This window comes from Aedes aegypti, chromosome 1 (assembly GCF_002204515.2).
Source record: "Aedes aegypti strain LVP_AGWG chromosome 1, AaegL5.0 Primary Assembly, whole genome shotgun sequence".
In the NCBI taxonomy this organism is placed as follows: Eukaryota; Metazoa; Arthropoda; class Insecta; order Diptera; family Culicidae; genus Aedes; species Aedes aegypti.
The window spans coordinates 93,858,448-93,880,501 of record NC_035107.1 but is presented as its reverse complement, the minus strand read 5'-3'; the positions used below and the strand labels follow the sequence as shown (position 1 = coordinate 93,880,501).

At 42.4% G+C, this 22,054-nt stretch overlaps 2 protein-coding genes across 3 annotated transcripts in view; one reads left to right on the top strand and one right to left on the bottom strand.

Annotated features, from left to right (window-relative positions):
* LOC5570082 overlaps nucleotides 1–22,054 on the top strand; it is a 131,111-nt gene that overhangs the window by 12,822 nt on the left and 96,235 nt on the right. The window lies entirely within an intron of this gene.
* Nucleotides 42–1,774, bottom strand: LOC110676135 (chymotrypsin-like). The gene is made up of 4 exons (XM_021842808.1): nucleotides 1,621–1,774; nucleotides 1,403–1,566; nucleotides 1,073–1,338; nucleotides 42–1,006 (listed from the first exon to the last, which is right to left on the bottom strand). The coding sequence occupies exons 1-4, from the start codon at nucleotides 1,669–1,671 to the stop codon at nucleotides 708–710; spliced, it is 780 nt and encodes a 259-aa protein (XP_021698500.1). The 5' UTR covers nucleotides 1,672–1,774; the 3' UTR covers nucleotides 42–707.

Genomic DNA, 22,054 nt, shown 5'->3' with positions numbered 1-22,054 from the left:
TCCAATTTCTGCCTGTGATATTGTTTCCAGAAAGTCCAAAATTTCCTACCTGAATATGTTTATCAGGGTTACTTAAAAACATTGCTTTTATTTTAAAGAAGAATTTTTCACAATGCAGCTCTTGAAATTCACACAATCGATAGTTATTGGAATTCCTTGAATTTATATAATCATTTGATAAAACGTGTAAACATCTTCTTGGTTTTCTTTTTTTTTTTCAGACGAATTTTCCGACCCAGTTTTATGTCTATATTAAACTGGTTGTCTGAAATAAAAACAAATGTTGAATTGCAAACACATTTTTGCAACACATGTTTTTGAATTTTGCACGTGAGAATCTGAAATCCTGTTTTCTGTACGTATTTGGTTTTCTGATAAGCTATATTCTCGTCAACAATATGAACGTTTACCTCCATTGGCTGCTGTTGATTCGACAGATAGCAAAGCCAGACAATAAATACTAATTGAATAGCTGCAACTCAATTGTTATCTGCGAGTATAGAGCGTACCGATTGGATGGCGGAAATAAGGCTAGATAAGACCTTGAACATCGAAATACGCTATTTAAAATGAAAATGTTTCGATAAATCCCATTTTTTTTTCGAAAGTTATTTGAATCATTGTTGGGTATAGCCGATCTTATTACTCAACGCTTCTTTTGGTTTGTACATAAATCGTATATTCGCTGATATTCTCTTACACTTAACTTATTGAATGCCAGTCACACTAGTGATCCACTGCCGGTAGTACTGGACCCGGGTATACCCCGAAGGGGTCACATTTCCGCAGCTCTGGGTAGCCAGCGACGCAATTCCGGTAACGGTAGGAACTCCACGCACATCTGTCACAAATCCAGCACCCAGATCGCCATTGCAGATGTTGGAGTAGTCAATGGTGTTCTCGGCGCAGAAGTGCTGCGGAAGCGTGATCTGGTAGAACTGTTGGCAACGATTGCTAAGAGTTACCCGCTGGAAGGATCGCATCAGATAATCCGATCGAGTCGTTGCTGTTCAGGTTCAGATGTGAGGATTATTTTCCAAAATTTTCTGATAAATTTCAATCTGATACTTACAAGTACTGGTAGTGAATCCGTAGCCCACAACTGTACCCTGTTCGTTATCGAGGGGCAGCAGGTTGATTTGCTGGCTGTTTAAGACCGGAAGGGCAACCGGTGCTATAGTTGAAGTAAACGTGAGAGACCAAGGTAGCGTTATAATACCGATGTCGTTTGCCTTGTTAGCGGAATTATACAGCGGATGGGCTGTAGCCAAGTTTGAGCTGATGCCTCTAAGTTGGGCGAAGACGTTGCTTCCCAGTCCAATATCCCATCGAACGAATCTGTCGAATATGATACATCGGATTACTCGCTAATCAACTTGTGTAATAAATTATATCAATTTACCCAACAATAACCTGAGCAGCTGTCAGAACATGCAGAGGGGAAATAAGTGAGCCACCTCCATAGAATCCCGCGTTGTTTTGATTCAGGTATAGAACATACGCGTTATATGGTTGATTCGTAGAAACTTGTCCATTGATGATACGTGGAGATCGATTTGGTGCAGCCTAAATGAAGTACACTTTACTTGCTGATTTTTTTTATTCTTCACCATGACCTACCTGCACCCCCACAACGCACAAAATGGCTATAACTAATGCAAATTTCTTCATTATAATACACAAGTTTGATTTCACTACCGTTGGGATTACTTCTGGCGAGGCCACAATAATTGAGTATCACTTTTATAGCCGCGTGATGCTGCGTATCATCAAATTTCCACAGATATGTCACCGTTATCACGAGACATGAGCTATCGGTTGCCGATAAATGACGACGATTCCAAAACGCGCCCGCCCTGGGTATGGTAATTATTCTAGTAGAAGCATTGCAACATTCAAGTTTGAATATTTGCGATTCCACGAAAAGTTTGTCATCATGGAGGAACTGATAAACTATTGAAGATTTGATACATCGTTTCCTGCAAAACTTCGTTCCTATTGCAAAATTCATACAAACGGTACCGTTATCTGAAAGCATGTTAGTCACCTTCCTCACAGCATTGGAACTTCTTCTTCTTATTGTTTTTGGCATTACGTTTTCACTGGGACAAAAAATTGCTTCTCAGCATACTATTCTTATGAGCACTTCCACAGTTATTAGATGAGAGCTTTCTTTGCCAAAGTTACCATTTTTCGCATTCGTATATCGTGTGGCAGATACAATGATACGTCCATTAGTCGATATCTGAAAGGACCATCGACTCATGGAAATATCGAGTAATGGAATAGAAATTACTTGGAAAGCTGTTTGAGGGGACCATCATAGCAACCATGAAATTTTGGTTTTAGTATGGTTCTATGAGTCGATATCGAGTCATGGAACATCGACTCATGGAGGTTTCACTGTACTTTATGCCCAGGGAAGTCGAGGAAATTTCCATTACGAAAAGATTTTGGACCGACCGGGAATCGAACCCACACACCTTCAGCATGGCTTTTCAGCATTCAAATTGTCCTTCAACAATTGAAACAAAAAATAAACTTTTATACCGTCAAACATTTCAAATGCATTACAGATTTCATGCAGTGTATGAACATTTGATGAGATATGCATATTCTTAGATATTGACGGGGTGTCCATTTCGTTCCGTATGTTCATTATGCCCCTAATCCCCCTTCTAAATTCGGTTTTTCATCTACTTCTTGGAAGAATCAATTATTGGCGATCAGGCATAGCAGAATTTGTTCTCAATTGATTTCGAAGCACGATCAAAGCAAGCGAAGAAAAACATCGCATCTGTATCGGTCCGTGATCGGCAATGATTCGTAAGTTGTAACAAGTTTGATAAATAGCAACCGCGAAAGAGAGCCCCAAAGAGAGAGCAATGATGAAACTATTTGTTGTCGCTTATTTACCATTGGGGGTTGGTAGTTTTCCTTAGATTCGGAACTTGTTTAGACGGTTCTTATCATACACTATTATCTCCCGATACAATCAGAGCTGTACTGCATGTTTTTAACATTCGACAAAAGTAGGCATTGAGTAAATGGAGCACCAAATATACATTTCATGGGAAACACTTAATTTTATAAACAACAATTCAATCGGCCTTTTTCAGGACCAACAAGTGTGTAATATTTCCTAATGTGTAAATTACACACTTGCTATAATCTCTTAATTAATCTCGTAGCATCATACAATATCTGATTTAATACGAATAATCGAAAATACGATAATTTGAGAATGTTTCCGAGGAAGCTGCTCCAGTGCCGTCGGGATGCAATTGCGTATAGCTTATTCCCTATTTAGCCTATTTCTTCGCTTTCTGATCTGGGAAATAGGCTATATGACAACCATAAGGATTAAGTCGAAATCTTGAAACGTAGCACAATCTTTAACGATTCCACATACCCAAAGACTGGCAGCTTCTCGGATCATCCGATTATGAGGCTTCTTGTAGTTGTGCCTAACGGGATTGTATTTTGACTGTACCGATGCTGCGATTATGACGAAGAGCTCTTACTAGCTCGAAAGTTTAAATGAAATGAACCGAATCAGTCGAAAGTAGTATGTTTTACATAATTTGAATGGCAGACGATGCTCCTCCCTTTCATATTCTTCGCCTTCTTCTGATCGACCAATCTGGGACATAAGGTATATGAAGTTGATGTCTTGGTTAGGGATTTACATATCTTTGAAAATTCATGGACGCGTTCGGATGGACAATAAAACATTATTTCAATAATTAACAATAAATGAAACAAAAAAAAAAACAATACTTTGCCTTCGAGCAAATTTTAAATATTTCTGATCAATGTGCGTAAAAGTTATGGAATTCGGAATTCGAAACCCAATACAAGCGTTAATGTGAATCCTCTGCATTATACAATATGACATTTGCAATGAATTTCTTTATTGAAACTAACATGTAGAAAAATTCAGTTCAATAGATGCTTATAACTAATGGTCAAGAAACAGTTTATCTGTTGCAATTTTAATACATTTCCCAATTTCCGAGAATTTAGGAAGTGTTCTCCCGTTACATGATGAATCAACGATGCTGTTAAAAATGCTGTACAATGCTGAGTACCATGATGGTATTAAGGTCCGACGGCGCTGCAGCGGCGTCCACGAGTAAATTCTCAAATTTTAGGAGGTTATGTGTCATAAATTATGTGAACCAAATCAAGTTTTGTACAATACCGCTAGATTTAAATCATGATAGATAAATCAGGAAATATTATTCTATAATTCCTTTCAACAACGTTTGATGGCCATCAAAAGGGCCGATTGAGCTCGTATGCTATCACAGATGCATAGCACTACGGGATGTTGATTGCCATGGTTAAACAGGAAAATTCCATCGAAAGTGTATATGTGAATAAGTTCTCAGTTTATACGACGAACCAGCAAAAAATTTCATGCGTGCACAACAGCAACGGGGTAGCGGTTCATAGGGATTTAGTTGAAATCTGGAAACGTAGCTGAATCTTGAAATCTTGAGCGATTTCACAAGCCAGACGCTCGATAAGCAGCTCCTCGGATCAGCCACTCAGGGGCGCCTAGCGGGCTTGTTTCTTGACGGCACTACCGATGCTGAGTTTATCACGAGTCGAAATCTGGAAGCGCGGGTCGGTCAACTTAGAAATCTTGAGCGATTTCACAAACCAGATGCTGGATTGGCAGCTTGAAAATTAACAGCTCAGCAGGTTTATAGCAGCGAGGTACTTCTCGCTAAGCAAGGTCGGATGAGTTCTTACCTGATCGAAAGCGGAAATGGAATGAAACTGGACCCGACGAAGGAAGCATGTTATATAGCCTCAGAACAGCAGATGATGCCCCTCCCTTTTGTGCTCTTCGCTTTCTGATCGACCAATCTGAAAAAAATGGGTATGTGCCAATAATGTGTTGGGCTTAGAATTACTTGAAAATTGCGGAGAATGCTAATGCGTGAGACATTGATCGAACATGAAGAGTTGGAAGGGTTGACATTTACCATTCATTCAAAACAAAGCTATTGATAATCAATAGTTTTCTTTATCATGAAGATAAATTTCTGATCCATGGGTGCCAAAATTATTACAATTGTTCAGTGAGAATGTCTTTCCAAAAGCATTCTAAATATGTCGCAATTTTGTTACATGTGATAATTTTCCTAATCAAAGTGTTCCCATAAAATATGGAACATCAAAGACGCTGTTAGAAATGCCACTCTATTTTACAATCGTTGTGAAATGTTGAACACTCACCCTGACGGCACTGCAGCAGCGTCTGCAAATGCAGTTTCAAATTGTTGAGTCATAAATCATTCATGACAAATGAAATTTTGTATGAAGCTGTGCCACTTATTTGACGGCCCTGAAATGGGCCGATGGCTTTGTTAGTTTTGATGCTCTTACAGATAAATAACACTGAGGGATGTTCTCAACTCAAATGTATGAATTTGAGCAAGTTATTTGTTTATACGACGAACCAGCTGAATGTTTCATGGCGTGGATGGCGCACAACAGCAACGGATAGTGGATCACCGGGCTTAAGTCGAAATTTGGAAACGTTGCTCACTCTTGCAATCTTGAGCGATTTCACTAGTCCAACGCTCGATAAGCAGCAACTCAGGGGGCTTCTGTTGTTCCTAACGGAATTGCTTCTTGACAACCAATGCTGATTTTATCACGAGTCGAATTCTTGAAGCGCGGGTCAACAGCTCCTCGGCCGATGTAATTTGCGGCGGCGATGACGATGGCTGGGTGAACGCAAACAAGCAGTGAAACGCAAATCGAGAATGGCTCGCCCGACCGTGTTCACAGTTCGACCGCTAATTCTCCTGTGGACTGCTTCCTCCTCTTCTTCTTGGCGGCGGCAGCGGTGATGGCTTTGGATTCGTATGGCATCTTCTCTCGCTCACTCGATTTGAGTTTGATTTGAGCGAAGCACGCCCGGTTTAGAGCAAGCCGACCTGTTGCTGAGATTCGATCCAAGCGGAGAGTGAAAAGCAAATGACGTCAACTTTTCTCTAGCACCCCTATTTATAGATTTGCTTGAAATCAACGTTCTCTTTTAAAACAGTTATTAAACTATTTGGACAGGTATGTGGGATTCAGTAAGTAAATGAAATGAACCTTTGATGTCTTGTCTTTCGATTGAGGTGCTAATCAAGGAATTTTATTAAGCCAGCATAAAGTTATAAACGTTTAAAATATTTCATGCCAACGTAATGTTCTTGGTTTTGAAATTCCAATTTCACTCCTGTGTAGAGAAGAAAGACGTAGCTCTACGTCAAAAATATCTTCGTAAAAAAGTCCGTTTTGACTTTCCCATTATTTGAATGTCATCTGAATCTATTCCTAGTTTCGATAAATAAATCTGTGTTTGATTCCAGACTAGGCCGATATCGAAATGTCCCACAGCTCGTCAATAAATTGCTCAACATGCCATTTGCAGTAACAAATGATAAAGCTGTTCAATCTCTCGGCATGGATTTCCAGTCGTTTGCTTCCATTTCCACAGGACCGTCAAGCACAAAAAACCGAATCACTCCTACAGTGGTATAGTTCGCTTCGCGCTGCTGTTGATTGTGATGAATTTGACGGCCCACGGGTAACATCCACTCTCATCATCAGTAGATGCATATTTTCCGCAAAAGCTTCTGCAGGCTCAGTAACATCGTTAGATACCAGTAGTGGAAGGCAGCACTTCTATCGGTGAATGGATGTGACCCGAAAAAATACCAATGGCAAAGGCACACGGCTCTGTCAGCCAGTAATATGCAATACCCTGCAGCAACATACCCAGGGAGTCGGATAGACGAAGAACGTGCGTGATTGTGATGGAAATGCGACTTATGGGACCGACCAGATATCTATGGGATGCCGGCTTGGGTTGACCTTTTTGTGTCATCACCGTCGTCCTCTTTGCAATTCTACACATGGGGTGGCATGGAGTGGAATTTGCCCCGGATTGACATCTGCGAATCCGCCTTCCATACTGCGGGAAATTTAAATTGAACAGGAAGAATCTAGTTCCAGCGGAAGCTTAATTAAATTGATGAATCAAACCAGATTGAATGGGTTTTTCAATTTTCTACGCGCTTTTCATCCGGGCAGTATATATTCTGTGGGAGTGCATTCCAAAAGATTCGTCCCATCAGATTTTTCAACAGGGTCTGCCGCGTAGGTGACGTCGATCGACATGTTGGGATGACATTATACAGTGTTTCATGAGGCCTAAATTTGTGATTGAAATTGTTGGTTTTAGTGATTTGATCAATAGTACCCGTGATGTCTTCAGAGAAGTTTTTCTAAACGAAGAGTTTCCTCTTATGGGGCCTTCCTTAGCCGAGTGGTTAGAGTCCGCGGCTACTAAGCAAATCTATGCTGAAGGTGTCCTGGTTCGATTTCCTGTCGAACGTGCCATTAGTTACAAGCATCTTTGGTACTAAATCAACTGGTGTCATCAAAACTGTACAACTCAATCAGCGCGACGACGACAATCTACTTTGGATTTACCTTTCTGCCTTCCACCCAAACACTTCAGAGGGTCAGATTGCTTCACTAGTTAGTGAATGCTTGGAATTGCTCAACATACCTAAGGTTTTTTTTTATTCTTTCGTTTATTTGGAAGGCTCATCCGCACTAGGCATAACGGAGCCGAAACGTTTTTAAATTTAATTACAAAATAATTAAATTGTATAACCCTGTCTTTTTAATTCCGCAATTCTTTGATCATCCTCTTCGATGTATTGCTGTCGGAGATCAAGATCATCAATGTGCGAGTACGAGTTGCGACGGTACCCTCGTGCGGCAGCGGAGGGAACATCAGAAAGGGCTGCGCTACTATCACTTTCGCTTGACACAGATAAAGGTGGTGCAATACGTTTCGATACATGGTTGCTGGTGGTGTCTGAGTCGATTGAACGCGTTCGCTTTGGCTCCTGCTTATTGTTCGCTTGTTTTTTGGATTTTGTGCCAGAAGGCTCCGCATTGGAGAGAGATGGCCATTGTTTGTCGGGAAGCGGTGACGAATTTTGATGCACGTTCGGTGTTTTGTTTGGACGCTCGTTTGCAGTGGATGCTGCCGCCTCGGAGCACCGTAGTTTAGGGTGTTCCTTACCTCCGCAGTTCCTACAGGTCCGAATTTGCGAAAAATAAGAAACATACGTCGTTTCTTGGCAAATGGTAATGTACGACGGGATAGGTTTCGACAATTTCATTCGTAGCACACGAACTCCGTTGCTGAGGCCTGGGAAGTAGCTCCTCCAGACATCGTTTCGAATTGATATTACTTCACCATACTGCTGCGTTACAATAATTGTAACGTTTTCGATCTCCTCCGGAAGATCATGCAGACGTACATCAACAGCGCTGCTATCGATGTAGATCGGTAATGGAATGTGAAACCGCTTCCCCCCACATTCCATGTGATGCTTCAAGTGATGGTTTGAAGCAATCCTGACTGCTTCCTCTTCGTTGTGCATGGACATATAGACAACGTTCTTGACGTTGTGTGTTTGGACACTTTTTACCAGCGTCATGTCCACTTTTAGTTCGCAGTCCAAAAACTGCTTTATGTCGCCAATGCTAGGCCGCTTCGGAAGAACTGATGTGTCCAACACAATACAATTTCTTCGCATCACCGACATGATTGCAAGCAAAATAAACCACAAAGGAAAAAAAAAACGCGTACTGTTCAGTCGAGAGACGGATAGCAACTGATACCTAAGGTTGTTAAATTAGTCCCCAAAGGTAAAGACCCGAATTCGCTGCAGTTTGTGTCTTTCAAAGTTGGTGTCGCTAGTCAGTTGAAAGAAAAAGCTCTCGCTTGCGACACTTGGCCCGAAAATATTCGTTTCCGGGAATTTGGAGATCTTCGATCAAAAAACGGACCCAAAATTGTGAGCTTGCTGCCGACGGGACCGCCATCTGTAATGAACACCACGGAATCGAGTTCAACTGCCTGAATGTTCCATCTAGTCTACCAAGACGCACGTTAGAAAGCCCTACGGAAGCTCCCTCTGACCCCGTAACAGTCGAGCCGTTTCCTGCCATCATCAATCCACATCAACTCACCCAAGACAAACCAACTACCAGTCGTCACAGTCGTCCTGGCCCTGTTTACGGAGGTTTGGAGGGGGTCTTCCAACCTTCACTTTCAGGCAAGTATTTCCGACACATCAACAATTTCTTCCCTGATGGTGCTTCGATTTTCAGTTCCTCTCAAGCTGGTTTTGACAACAAACGAACTCAATTTACTGGTCAGCTTAGTCCAAAACTCGCCATTGGTGAATCCGCTACAAGTCAACCAGGACGCACGCCAAGACGCACATTGGAAGCCCCTTCTGACCCCATGACAGTCGAGCCTACTTCTTCAACCACCATCAATCTCGCTTCCTGCCGTCGCAGTCGTCCTGGTCCTGTCTACGGAGGCTTGGAAGGGGTCTTCCAGCCTGCACTTCCAGGCAAGTATACGCATAACTCCAGTCGACCTTTCCTTGAAGATTATCCAAATTGCAGTCCTTCCGTCGACACTTGCCAATACGTCGAACAAGTGCCATCCGTAAGTCACTCAAACGCAGCTACAATAAATTCGAGCCCACTTCATTCGAGACCAGCATCAAACCAGCCAGGACGCACGCCCAGAAGCTCTATGGAAGTCCCTTCTGACCCCGTGACAGTCGAGCCACTCTGCGTCACCAGCATCAAACAAGTTTCCAGCCGTCGCAGTCGTCCTGGTCCTGTTCACGGAGGTTTGGGAGGGATCTTCCAACCTGCCTCTCCAGGCAAGTATGCGTGCAATATCAGTCGACCTGTCCCTGAAGACCATTCCGATTTCAGCTCGACAATCAATGACATCAACGATCGTACGTCCTCTGCAAACATGCCAGTCTTTGAAGATGTTTCTCGCCGTAGTCTCGATTCGGCTGTGGGCAGGAATTATGGTTGCAGTAATCGACTCGCTTCAAACCTACATGTGTACTACCAGAATGTTGGCGGCATGAATAGTACCATAAACGATTACCTGCTGGCCAGTACTGACAACTGCTACGACATCATTGCTCTCACTGAAACGTGGTTGAATGAACGGACATCATCATCGCATGTTTTCGATAGTAATTATGCCGTTTTCCGTTGCGATCGTTGTTCATCAAATAGTCGCAAATCAGCTGGAGGTGGGGTTATCCTTGCAGTACGCCAACAGCTGAAACCACGCATGGTCCCAAACGACTCTTGGACAAGCGTCGAGCAAGTGTGGGTCGAAATACCACTGTCCGACCGATCACTTTTCTTTTGCGTGGTTTATCTGCCACCCGACCGTGTCCGAGATGCATCCTTAATAGCAGTCCACACTGAATCGATTGCAATCATTCGTGCAAAGCTGAAACCCGTGGATGAGATCGTGATTATTGGCGACTTCAATCTCCCAGGAATAAAATGGTTACCCACCCGTTTTGGTTTCATGCACCCGGACGCCGATCGTTCTACGCTTCCAACCAGTACTACTAGTTTGCTCGATTCGTATAGTACCAATTTGCTGCAGCAAATCAACCCCGTTGAGAACAGTAATGGAAGAATTTTGGATCTCTGCTTCGTAAGCAACGTCGACTATGCTCCTGTAATCTTCGAGGCTGTTGCTCCGCTCGTCAAACTCGTTAATCACCACCCTCCACTGCACATTGTATTAGAAAACCGGTCTAACGATTGCTTCAGACAAACGGTAGCTGCAGTATACTACGATTTTAAAAATGCTGACTTTGACGCAATTTCTGACGTCCTATCGAATATCGATTGGGAAGACGTTTTAGGTGATGACGAAATTGATACTGCAGTGCAATATTTCTCCAATATTATGAACTACGTGATTGATAGACATGTGCCTAAACGAGTTTATTCCAAGCACACACAAACTCCTTGGCAAACAAACGAGCTACGGTCAATCAAAACTGCTAAAAGGGCGGCATTGCGATACTATACAAAGCACCGGACTGAATCGTCAAGACATTATTACGTTCAACTGAATAACGAGTATAAACGAATGAACCAATCGTGTTACCAATCGTACATGAAAAACATGCAGCTCAAGCTGAAAGCGATCCCGAAATCTTTCTGGAAGTTCGTCAACGACCAAAGAAAGGAATCTGGTCTACCCACGACGATGATGTATAAGGGAAATTGGAGCTCCGACCCTAAAATCGTTTGCGACTTTTTTCCCGATAAGTTTGGTGGTGTTTTTTCGGAAGAAGGGATTACGCCTCAACAAATTGAAGCAGCTGTGGAAGATGTCTCCTATCTCGGCGAATCAATCACTCATATCGATGTTGATCGATCAATGATTACGACGGCTACCAGTAAACTTAAAGCTTCTTGCTCCACGGGCCCCGATGGAATCCCTCCTATCTTGCTGAAAAAGTGTGCTTCGAGTTTGGTTATTCCTCTTCAGCGCATATTTAGTTTGTCGCTAGCCACTGGCAAATTCCCAGACTCATGGAAGTCTGCATTCTTGTTTCCTGTTCACAAGAAAGGTGACAAAATGCACATCCATAACTACCGTGGAATATCCGCTCTGAGTTCAGTTGCTAAACTCTTTGAGCTTGTGCTACTGGAACCTATGTTTAGCCACTGCCGACATTACATTGTTGAAGAGCTACACGGCTTCATGCCTAAGCGATCTACCAGTACAAATCTGCTTTCTTTTACTTCATACATTACCGAAGGCTTTAATAACGCAAAGCAAACTGATGCAATTTATTTGGACCTCACTGCTGCCTTCGACAGCATTAACCATGAAATTGCGTTGGCCAAATTAGAAAAGCTTGGTTTCGGTGGCAGAATTCTTGGCTGGTTGCGCTCCTACCTTATTGGCCGCCAGCTCAAAGTGAGAATTGGAGACGTCACCTCACACAAATTTGCTGCTCCGTCAGGCGTTCCTCAAGGCAGCCACCTCGGTCCACTGATATTTCTTCTTTACTTCAACGACGTCAATAAAAAAATGAAAGTTCCTCGTTTGTCGTTCGCCGACGATATGAAAATTTATTTTCAAGTAAGTTCGATCGCTGATGCTCACTTTCTCCAGCAGGATTTGATACACTTTGCGGATTGGTGCAGTACAAACCGGATGAGAGTCAACCCAAGCAAGTGTGCCGTCATATCTTTTTGCCGGAAGAAGGAACCTTTGTTGTTCGAATACAATATTTTCGGCACTTCTATCGAAAGAACCAGCTGCATAAAGGATCTAGGGGTGCAGCTTGATAGCAAATTATCTTTCCAGCAGCACATATCATACATGGTCGGGAAAGCCTCCAGAAGCCTCGGATTTCTGTTTCGTGTCGGCAAGGAGTTTACTGACATCTACTGCCTGAAGAATTTATACTGCTCGCTGGTGCGTTCCACCCTAGAATATTGTTCGCCGGTTTGGAATCCTTATAACAATAATGCAGTGGAAAGGATTGAAGCTGTACAGCGAAGGTTCATCCGTTTCGCCCTGCGACGCCTTCCATGGAGCAACCCATTCAGTTTACCCAGCTACGAGAGCCGCTGTCAGCTCATACAGTTGGAAACGCTGACAATACGTCGTAATGTTGCTCGTGCGTTATTCGTTTCGGATGTCTTCACTTCCAGGATCGAGTGCCAGGTATTGCTCAACAGTATCCAGCTGCAGGTGCAACCAAGAACCCTAAGAAACCGGAGTTTTCTACAAATTCCCCTTCGGCGTACGAATTACGGATCTTATGGGGCCATTGTTGGTCTTCTAAGGCTTTTTAATAGAGTTGCAGATTATTTCGATTTCCATCTGTCTAGAGAAGCGATCGAGCGAAATTTTAAAAGAGTTTTTTGTAGATATAATATCATTAGGGCTTAGTATTAGCCTGTTGATGGAACAAATAAATAAATAAATGCTAAGAAGAAGAAGAACAACTAATATGCAACATACTTCTAAACCTAGGAAAGCAATGCTCAGCAATGCTGAGTTTTAAAAGATTCGATAACTATACAGTTACTCTTTTGAATGTAAGCTATAAATTTTGCCCCATTTAAACGGATTTTCCTGTAATGAAATTATGTACAACTCTGCAGAAGAAACCGTACTTTTGACAACGAGTGAAATTCTTTCTCACTGCTTGAGGGATTAATCACAAAAATACTATTGTCTTAAGAAGGTCTTTATTTCTTAAAACTTTTCGGGCGCAAATCAATTTCAGTCACAAATTTAACCCATAGAAAGCACTGCGTGCTGGGTCCATCCACGCATGGTTCGCAACTGCGGTGACTTTTTCCCAGGGCCCAGCAACCACTTCAATCTATATATTGTACCATTTGTGCCTTATTTGTATTCATAAATCGGATCAAGTGTGGGATTCCACTTGGCTCCACTGCTGCTCGGTTCGGTTGTTGCTACTTGGTCCGTGTTGGTACTTTGTTGAGAGCTTTCAAGATGAAAAACCTTATCGATTCGGGTTCATTCACAGTCAGATGCTGAGCTGGGCTGATATGTTGACCGTGCTTTTTCCTCCCTCGAAATATGAAGGCACAGACTAGCAGACGTTACACGTGGAAAATTCATCGCCTATTTCCCACAGCCAACAATCTGGTCTGCATTCTGTATGAAATACAGTTATGTGCCACAAGGTGTGCTGAGGCGCTAGTGTTATGGTTGTGTTGTGTTAAGTCTGTTTCTCTGGTATGAAGGTTACCTTTTTTCCCGTCTCTACTGTTTCAGTATCCTTTGAGCCCACTCAAACACATGAAGCGATGATGAGTTTGAACAGGGCTGAAAGCTTTTTTTCGGATAAGTGTTTTACCTAGCACGTACGATACCACTGACACTGATAGACGACAGCTTTCTTTGGAACAATGTCAAAGGCTACAAAACCCATTCGATCTGATTACGAACCAAATATATACCAACTGGATTGTATTGAATTACACGACGGATTTGGACGACAACAATAGAGCAAATTGCATCACGACGTGTGGAATCGCACCAGATTGTCTGGCGTTTATTCGAGCGAATATGTGAGAAAGGTGCATTGAATGATTTATATATTCGTTGATGGATACACTTGTCAGATATTAAGACTTCATCTGAATAATTTATTGCAACCCCTCTTATCATGACAACGTGTCTACTTGAAGGTTTCAAATGAAGAGTTTTTGGTTCAGATTAGAATTTATTAGTTGAGTTTGGAACCATTAGGAGAAATTTTCCATTTTTGCAAGTATGAAGAAAAAATATCCAATGTTTTTTGCAATCGACTACATATGACACGCAGACTTCGTCCTTTGGCGGAGAGGCCTGTGTCATCCACAAACAAAGATTTTTGACATCCCTGAGGTAAATCAGGTAAGTCAGATATGAAAATATTGTATAATATTGGTCCCAAAATGCTGCCTTGAGGAAAACCAGCTCTTACAGGAAGTCTTACAGTCCTGGAGTTCTGATAATTTACCTGAAGTGTACGATTTGATAGATAACTTAGAATTATTCTAAAATGTATGTTGGAAAATTGAAGTTTTTCTAATCTACAATCAAGCCTTCATGCCAAACACTGTCGAATGCTTTTTCTATGTCTAGAAGAGCAAAACCAGCAGAATAGTCTTCAGATTTGTTGGAACGTATCAAATTTGTTACACGTAAAAGTTGATGTCCATGGCGGAATCCGAACTGTTCATTGACAAGAACTAAATTTTTGTTGATGTGGACCATATTCTTCTTCTTCTTTTTTCTGGCGTTACGTCCCAACTGGGACAAAGCCTGCTTCTCAGATTAGTGTTCTTATGAGCACTTCCACAGTTATTAACTTAGAGCTTTCTTTGCCGATTAACCATTTTTGCATGTGTATATCGTGTGGCAGGTACAAAGATACTCTATGCCCTGGAAATCGAGAAAATTTCCTTTTAGGAAAAGATCCTCGACCAGTGGGATTCGAACCCATGACCCTCAGCATGATCATGCTGAATAGCTGTGCGTTTACCGCTACGGCTATCTGGGCACTGGAAGTGGACCATCATTCTGTTCAAAATGACCTTTTCAAAAAGTTTACTGATGGAGGAAATCAAACTGATTGGACGATAGCTAGAAGCTTCTGCAGGATTTTTGTCTGGTTTTAAAATTGATACAACCTTAGCATTTTTCCGTTTATCAGGAAAATATGCTAATTGAAAATATTTGTTAAATATACCAACTAAGAATGATAAGCTACTTTCTGGAAGTTTCTTGATGGGGATGTAGAAAATTCCATCATCGCCAGGAGCTTTCATATTTTTGAATTTTTTAATAATAGTTCTCACTTCTTCCAAATCAGTCTCACAGGCATTTTCGAAAACGTTCTCTTGATTGAGAATATTTTCGAAGTCCTGAGTAACTTGATTTTCAATTGGACTAGTAAGTTCTAAATTAAAATTGTGTGCTCTTTCAAACTGCATAGCATGTTTTTGAGCTTTTTCACAATCAGTTAGTAATAATTTGTTTTCCTCTTTGAATGCCGGTATTGGCTTCTGAGGTTTTTTTTTTCAAAATTTTAGATAATTTCCAAAAGGACTTAGAGCCAGGGTCCAATTGAGAATTTTTTTTTCAAAATTATGGTTTCTTAATTGCGAAAAATGTTTCTTGATTTCTTTCCGCAAATCCTGCCATATAATTTTCATAGCAGGATCGTGAGTGCGTTGAAATTGCCTTCTCCTCACGTTTTTAGGGCGGATCAAGAGTTTAAGATCATCGTCTATAATCACGGATTCAAATTTTGTTTGGGATTTGTTAAGTTTTGTTTGTAAAGAAATGTTTACATCGAGATTAGAGTCAATATATGTTTCATATATATTTTAGTCGGCTCGAAAATAATTGAAAGTGGAGCTGATAAAATTGAGATGATCGCTTCATGGGATATTTGCAATGTAACAGGGACATGATCAGTATCAAAGTCAAAATGAGTAACCAGTTGGCTACAAAGATAACTAGAGTCGATTAAAATCAAATCAATCGTAGAAGGGTTTTTACAAGAGGAAAAACATGTAGGGCTTTCAGGGTATTGAATTGAGAAATATCCTGAAGAGCACTCATCAAATAAAATTCTGCCATTGGAATTGCTTTACGAATTATTCCATTAGCGATGTTTGGTGTGACAAAAAAAAAATCGAACGGTTACCCGACGGTGTTACAAGAATTCAAATCCTCTGTTAAATTGCACCATGTGATCGAGTATTCAAATATTCAAACAGCATAAGCAATCAAAACCACTGGGCTGTTCGACACAACTTCTTGTAACGGACGTAAAAACATGGCGTGAAGAAATTACAGCAAAATGGGGACACGGTTGAGAAAATTGAGGTGTCCCTCTTGCCCCATAGAATATACCGTGTTTATACATGTAAAACTAAATGTCAGAAGAACTTTTTTGAAAAAAATCTTTACAAGTATATTAAGCAATCGTAAAGCATTGATGCTGTGCGAAAAAAAATCATTATGCTTTAAATTTAATTGGAGTCAAACCTTATTTTCCAAGCTACACGGTATAACCATGCAAAAATAGTCAATCGGCAAAGAAAGCTCTCAGTTAATAACTGTGGAAGCAGGTCCGTTGCACTCGGGCTCAGATTGGGTACGACTTCTAGTACTGCATTTGGTCCCTCGGTAGTGCAAAAGGTACCCAAGTTTGACACATCGCAGTACACTTTTCACGGCATTCTAGATTGCCTTATGAGCCATACAATTTTGGGCATTTGCAAGGGACATGAAGGTCTTTAATTTGTTTTTGGTGGAAGTGCTCATAAGAACACTAATCTGAGAAGCAGGCTTTGTCTCTGTTGGGACGTAACGCCAGAAAGAAGAAGAAGAAGAAGAAGATGTCAAACATCCATTTGATGTAGAGTAGAGACATCACTACTTATAAGAACGACTTTTTATGGTGTGACCATGAGGATTGCGGATCCCTTATTTATTTATTTTTTCAAATTTAACTTTGAGTGGTTAATAGATAAATCTTACGATGATTCTGCTAAATTCTCTGATGTTAAAAACGGATTCTTGGAAAATTCCAGCAGCAATGTTTTAAACGAAGTTCTGGTGGATTGCTTGTTAGATTTCTTTTCAGTTCCCAACTGAGTTTTAACTTGTTGATCAATAAATTCCTGGCTAGGTTATTTATTAGCGTAAGTATTCATGGTATTTATTCTGAGAGATCCTGCCCAAGACTGCACCAGAGAAGAGAGGTCACATCAGTTTGTTAGCATTTCATCCTAGATTTATTTGAATATTTCTCAGAACTCATGAGTTTACCCCGTGGAACAGCACGTTCTCTGCATATAACAGAAATGTTTCAAAGCAGATTCGGTGGTACCTGTGCCTTGTGCTCTGGATTGGCCAGACCTGTGGGTAACGAGATCATTCTTCATTTATTGACATATCCCTTCCTTCATAAAGACTGGACTCGAAAAAATGAGACACACAAAAATGATCACCAAAAAAATATTTTAAATCGGATACTTCTCAAATTTTCAGGGAACAAATAACTATATATTAGCTATGTTTTGACAAAATAATTGAATTTCCTCCCCAAAGCTGAATGCTCGTATACTTCTCTTAACACTGCTCATGAGATCTTGGGCGACGCTTGCCCATCTTTCTTACACAATTTCTCTCAGATTTTCTTCAAAGCTTCAACGGTTTTGAATGTTTTTCCGCTTTTCTTCAACTTCTTCCTCATTATCGCCCAAAACTTTTTGATCGGACGATGTATATGTCGGGTTCGCCTCCTTTGGGACCACATTGACGCCCATCGCTTCGTACCAATCCTGTAGGCTTGGCGTAATGGCACGAAGCGAGATCCGGCCAGAACAGCGTGGGACCACGATGGGATGGGAGGACGGGCAGCAAACGCTACTGCAAGCATTCCTCTCGATAAATCTGCCCGTTTGTAACGTAGACAGCCTGGCTTGACCAGCCACACATGGTACAGCTTCCAGGCACGCAATTCGGACAACGTGTTTTGCTTGCCAGTCTGGTTTGGCGCCTGCCTGACCTTAAAAACACGTAGCCCAGCCCGCTTCATATTCTGCTGGATGAACCACTTCGACGACTTGTTCTTTTTGGCCACGTTTCGGGTGGAAAGGTTCGGGTTATTCTTAAAGTACTGCCTTATCTTCCGCGCCTTCTCTGGGTATTCCGTTTTCAGTTTTCAGTCGCTTCCAGCGCACCGCTCGATGGTCTTCGTCTCCTGGAACATCTTCATAACGTGGGACAAGGTGGAATGGTAGATTCCAAGCCTTTTGCCGATCCATCTGTGAAACTGACCAGGATCATCGATCACCGCGCCCAAGATTTGCTGACGTAGCTCTTCTTGTTTCAAATGCATCTTTAAAACTACTTGACAGATCGCGATAAACATTTGCACACATAAACATAACACATTAAACTAGTATTACCCAACCATGATTGTGGGCTTCGTAGCCGTGCGGTTAGCGGCGTCAGTCGTTTAGGCGTATTGTGCTACGGAGTGTGGTTTCGATTCCCGCCCTAGTCGGAGAAAACTTTTCGTCCAATGAAACACGATAAAAGGTTACACCCAAAACAAAATGTCGCATTTTTTCTGAGTCCAAGCTTTATAACAGAAATGTCACAAAACGGCCCTCGTGGAACCTGTGTTAGGTGCTCGAGACTCGCACCATGTATGTTTATACAGAGTTTGTTCTTTATTTATTGACGTGTTCTGTTGAATTCAGAAAGATTGAACCGTTGCACGTTAGGTGGTAGACATTAAGCTGAAATGTACCCTAAGAGACCTGGGCGAAATCTATGTCAGATGCTTTGGAGTGATCTTATTGATTGTTACCAAGTTTATTCTCCATTAATTGACCAATTCTTCCGAATTCACGAAAATTGAAATGTCACATGGCTTGTTTTGGACATGAAACGAAAATGTTCCCAAAGGCCGTGGTGGAACCTGTGCCAGGTGCACTGGAGTGGCCAAATCAGTTGATATCAACTTGAATCTTGAATCTTCTTTTATTGACATATTCTTTCGAATTCACGCTGATTAAGATATCACAAGGTATGTTTTGGACATAACACGGAAATGTCCCCAAGCGAAACCTGTGACAGGCGTTCTGCAATGGTCAGATTTGTTTGTATCGAGTTTATTCTTCATTTATTGACCAGTTCTCTGGAATTCATGATGATTGAGATATCGCACGGAATATTTTGGACATGAAACGGAATTGTCCCCGAAAGGGCTCTGGTGGAACTGGTCACGATATTCTGGAACGGTCCATTGAATCAAAATATGTTTAAATGATGATAATCGATCATTATCCTTCATTTTACATATAAACTTCCGTGTTGTAAGTGTAATAAAAAAAAAAACAAATTTCTCAAATTGGCACCGTTGTGACCCAAGTGCTACCCAGAATATCTCCGGTTTGGTTCCGAATCCAGCATTGTCCATTTATGACACATTCATTTCATTTATTTAGTTATCATCTACACAGATAACACTTAATCAACAATTTCACGTCACAATACTCGGTTCGTGGCCGCTTCTCTCCATCCTCGGTTCTGCCCCACGCTCGCCAAATCGATACGCACTTGATCCGCCCACCTAGCTCGCTACGCTCCACGCCTTCTTGTACCAACCGGTTCCGAAGTGAACACCATCTTTGCAGGGTTGCTGTCCGGCATTCTCGCAACATGCCCTGCCCATCGTATCCTTCCAGCTTTGGCCACCTTCTGGATACTGGGTTCGCCGTAGAGTTGGGCGAGCTCGTAATTCATCCTTCGCCGCCACACACTGTTTTCCTGCACACCACCAAAGATCGTCCTAAGCAAACGACGTTCGAAGACTTCAAGGGCTTTGCAAGTTCTCCTCGAACATCGTCCATGTTTCATGCCCGTAGAGGACTACCGGCCTTATGAGCATTTTGTACATGGTACATTTGGTGCGGGAGTGAATTTTTTATGACCGCAGCTTCTAGTGGAGGCCATAGTAGGCCCGGCTTCCACTGATGATGCGCCTCCGTATTTCACTGCTAACGTTATTGTCAGCCGTTAGCAAGGATCCAAGGTAGACGAACTCGTCGACCACCATGAAAGTAACCCCGTCTATCGCAACACTGCTACCTAGGCGAGCACTGTCGCGCTCGGCCCCACCAGCTAGCATTTACTTTGTCTTGGCCGCATTCACCACCAGTCCAACTGTTGCTGCCTCGCGTTTCAGGCGGGTGTACAGGTCTGCCACCTTTTCGAATGTTCGGCCGACGATGTCCATATCATCCGCGAAGCAAACAAATTTACTGGATCTCGTAAAAATCGTACCCCGGCTGTTAAGCCCGGCTCTCCGCATAACACCTTCTAGCGCAATATTGAACAACAGGCACGAAAGTCCATCACCTTGTCGTAGCCCCCGGTGGAATCCAAACGAACTGGAGTGTTCGCCTGAAACCTTCACACAATGTTGCACACCTTCCATCGTCGCTCTTATCAGTCTCGTGAGCTTCCCGGGAAAGCTGTTCTCGTCCATGATTTTCCATAGCTCTACGCGGTTGATACTGTCGTATGCCGCCTTGAAATCGATGAAAAGGTGATGCGTTGGGACCTGGTATTCACGACATTTTTGGAGGATTTGTCGTACAGTAAAGATCTGGTCCGTTGTTGATCGGCCGTCAACGAAGCCGGCTTGATAACTTCCCACGAACTCGTTTACTACAGGTGACAGACGACGGAAGATGATCTGGGATAATACTTTGTAGGCCGCATTTAGAATGGTGATCGCTCGAAAGTTCTCACAATCTAACTTGTCACCTTTCTTGTAGATGGGGCATATAACCCCTTCCTTCCACTCTTCCGGTAGCTGTTCTGTTTCCCAAATTGTGCCTATCAGCCGGTGCAGACAAATGGCCAGCCTCTCCGGACCCATCTTGATGAGTTCAGCTCCGATACCATCCTAACCAGCAGCCTTGTTGTTCGTGAGCTGGTAAATGGCATCCTTAACCTCCCTCAAAGTGGGGGCTGGTTGGTTTCCATCCTCCGCAGTACTCATGAAGGCATTTCCTCTGTTGTCCCGTCCTTCATTGCCTGTGCTCTCAGCGCCATTCAGGTGCTCGTCGAAGTGCTGCTTCCACCTTTCGACCACCTCACGCTCGTCCGTCAGAATGCTCCCATCCCTATTCCTGCACATCTCGGCTCGCGGCACGAAGCCGTTGCGGGATGCGTTGAGCTTCTGATAGCACTTACGCGTTTCTTGAGACCGGCACAGCTGTCCCATCTTCTCGCACTCCGTCTCCTCCAGGCGGCGTTTTTTCTCCCGAAAGAGGTGGGTCTACTGCTGCCGTTTCCGTTTATAGCGTTCCACGTTCTGCCGGGTACCTTGCTGCAGCATGACCGCCCTCGTTGCATTATTCTCCTCCAAAACCTCCTGGCACTCCTCGTTGAACCAATCGTTCCGTCGACTCCGTCCCACGTACCCGACGTTGCTCTCAGCTGCATACCAGCTCACCCTCTTCCGGTAATGCAGCCTCGAGGTGCTGCGCGTATGCCGCTGCGACATCCGGTTGCTTGAGCCGCTCTAGGTCATACCGGGGCGGCCGTCGGTATCGTACGTTGTTAACGACGGAGAGTTTTGGGCGCAGTTTGACCATCACCAGATAGTGGTCAGAGTCGATGTTAGTGCCACGATAGGTCCTGACGTTGATAATGTCGGAGAAATTATAATTTATGACACATAAATGGTACCTTTTTATAGTCAATTGAGGGTGGTTTGAAAAAAAAAATCAAATAAAAATTGACAAATTGGCAGTGTACGAATTGGCAGTTATTTCAAAAATGCTTTGTTGGGGGTCGGGTACGTAAAGGCTAATCAAGCGATCATTGATAGTTGAAAATAATTGCATTATTGATTGAACAGTTACAAATGTTTGAATCCCGATAAAAAGTTGACGTAATGTTTTAATTTTATAATTCATCAGCTTTGAATCCTACGTAAAGGAGTATGACATGAAAAATCTCAGGAGAGACTGTTGGTTCCTTATAACCTTAATAGATGAAGTTTTGCTGAGCGGAAACACTAAAGAAAAC

What these genes read in the sequence shown, in the direction of transcription:
- LOC110676135 (XM_021842808.1), bottom strand. Translation starts at nt 1,671, where the DNA reads ATGAAGAAATTTGCATTAGTTATAGCCATTTTGTGCGTTGTGGGGGTG. An exon ending in GCTGCTCAGGTTATTGTTGG is followed by an intron (nt 1,339 to 1,402) that starts GTAAATTGATAT and finishes CATATTCGACAG; the next exon opens with ATTCGTTCGATGGGATATTG. An exon ending in CGGATTCACTACCAGTACTT is followed by an intron (nt 1,007 to 1,072) that starts GTAAGTATCAGA and finishes GAACCTGAACAG; the next exon opens with CAACGACTCGATCGGATTAT.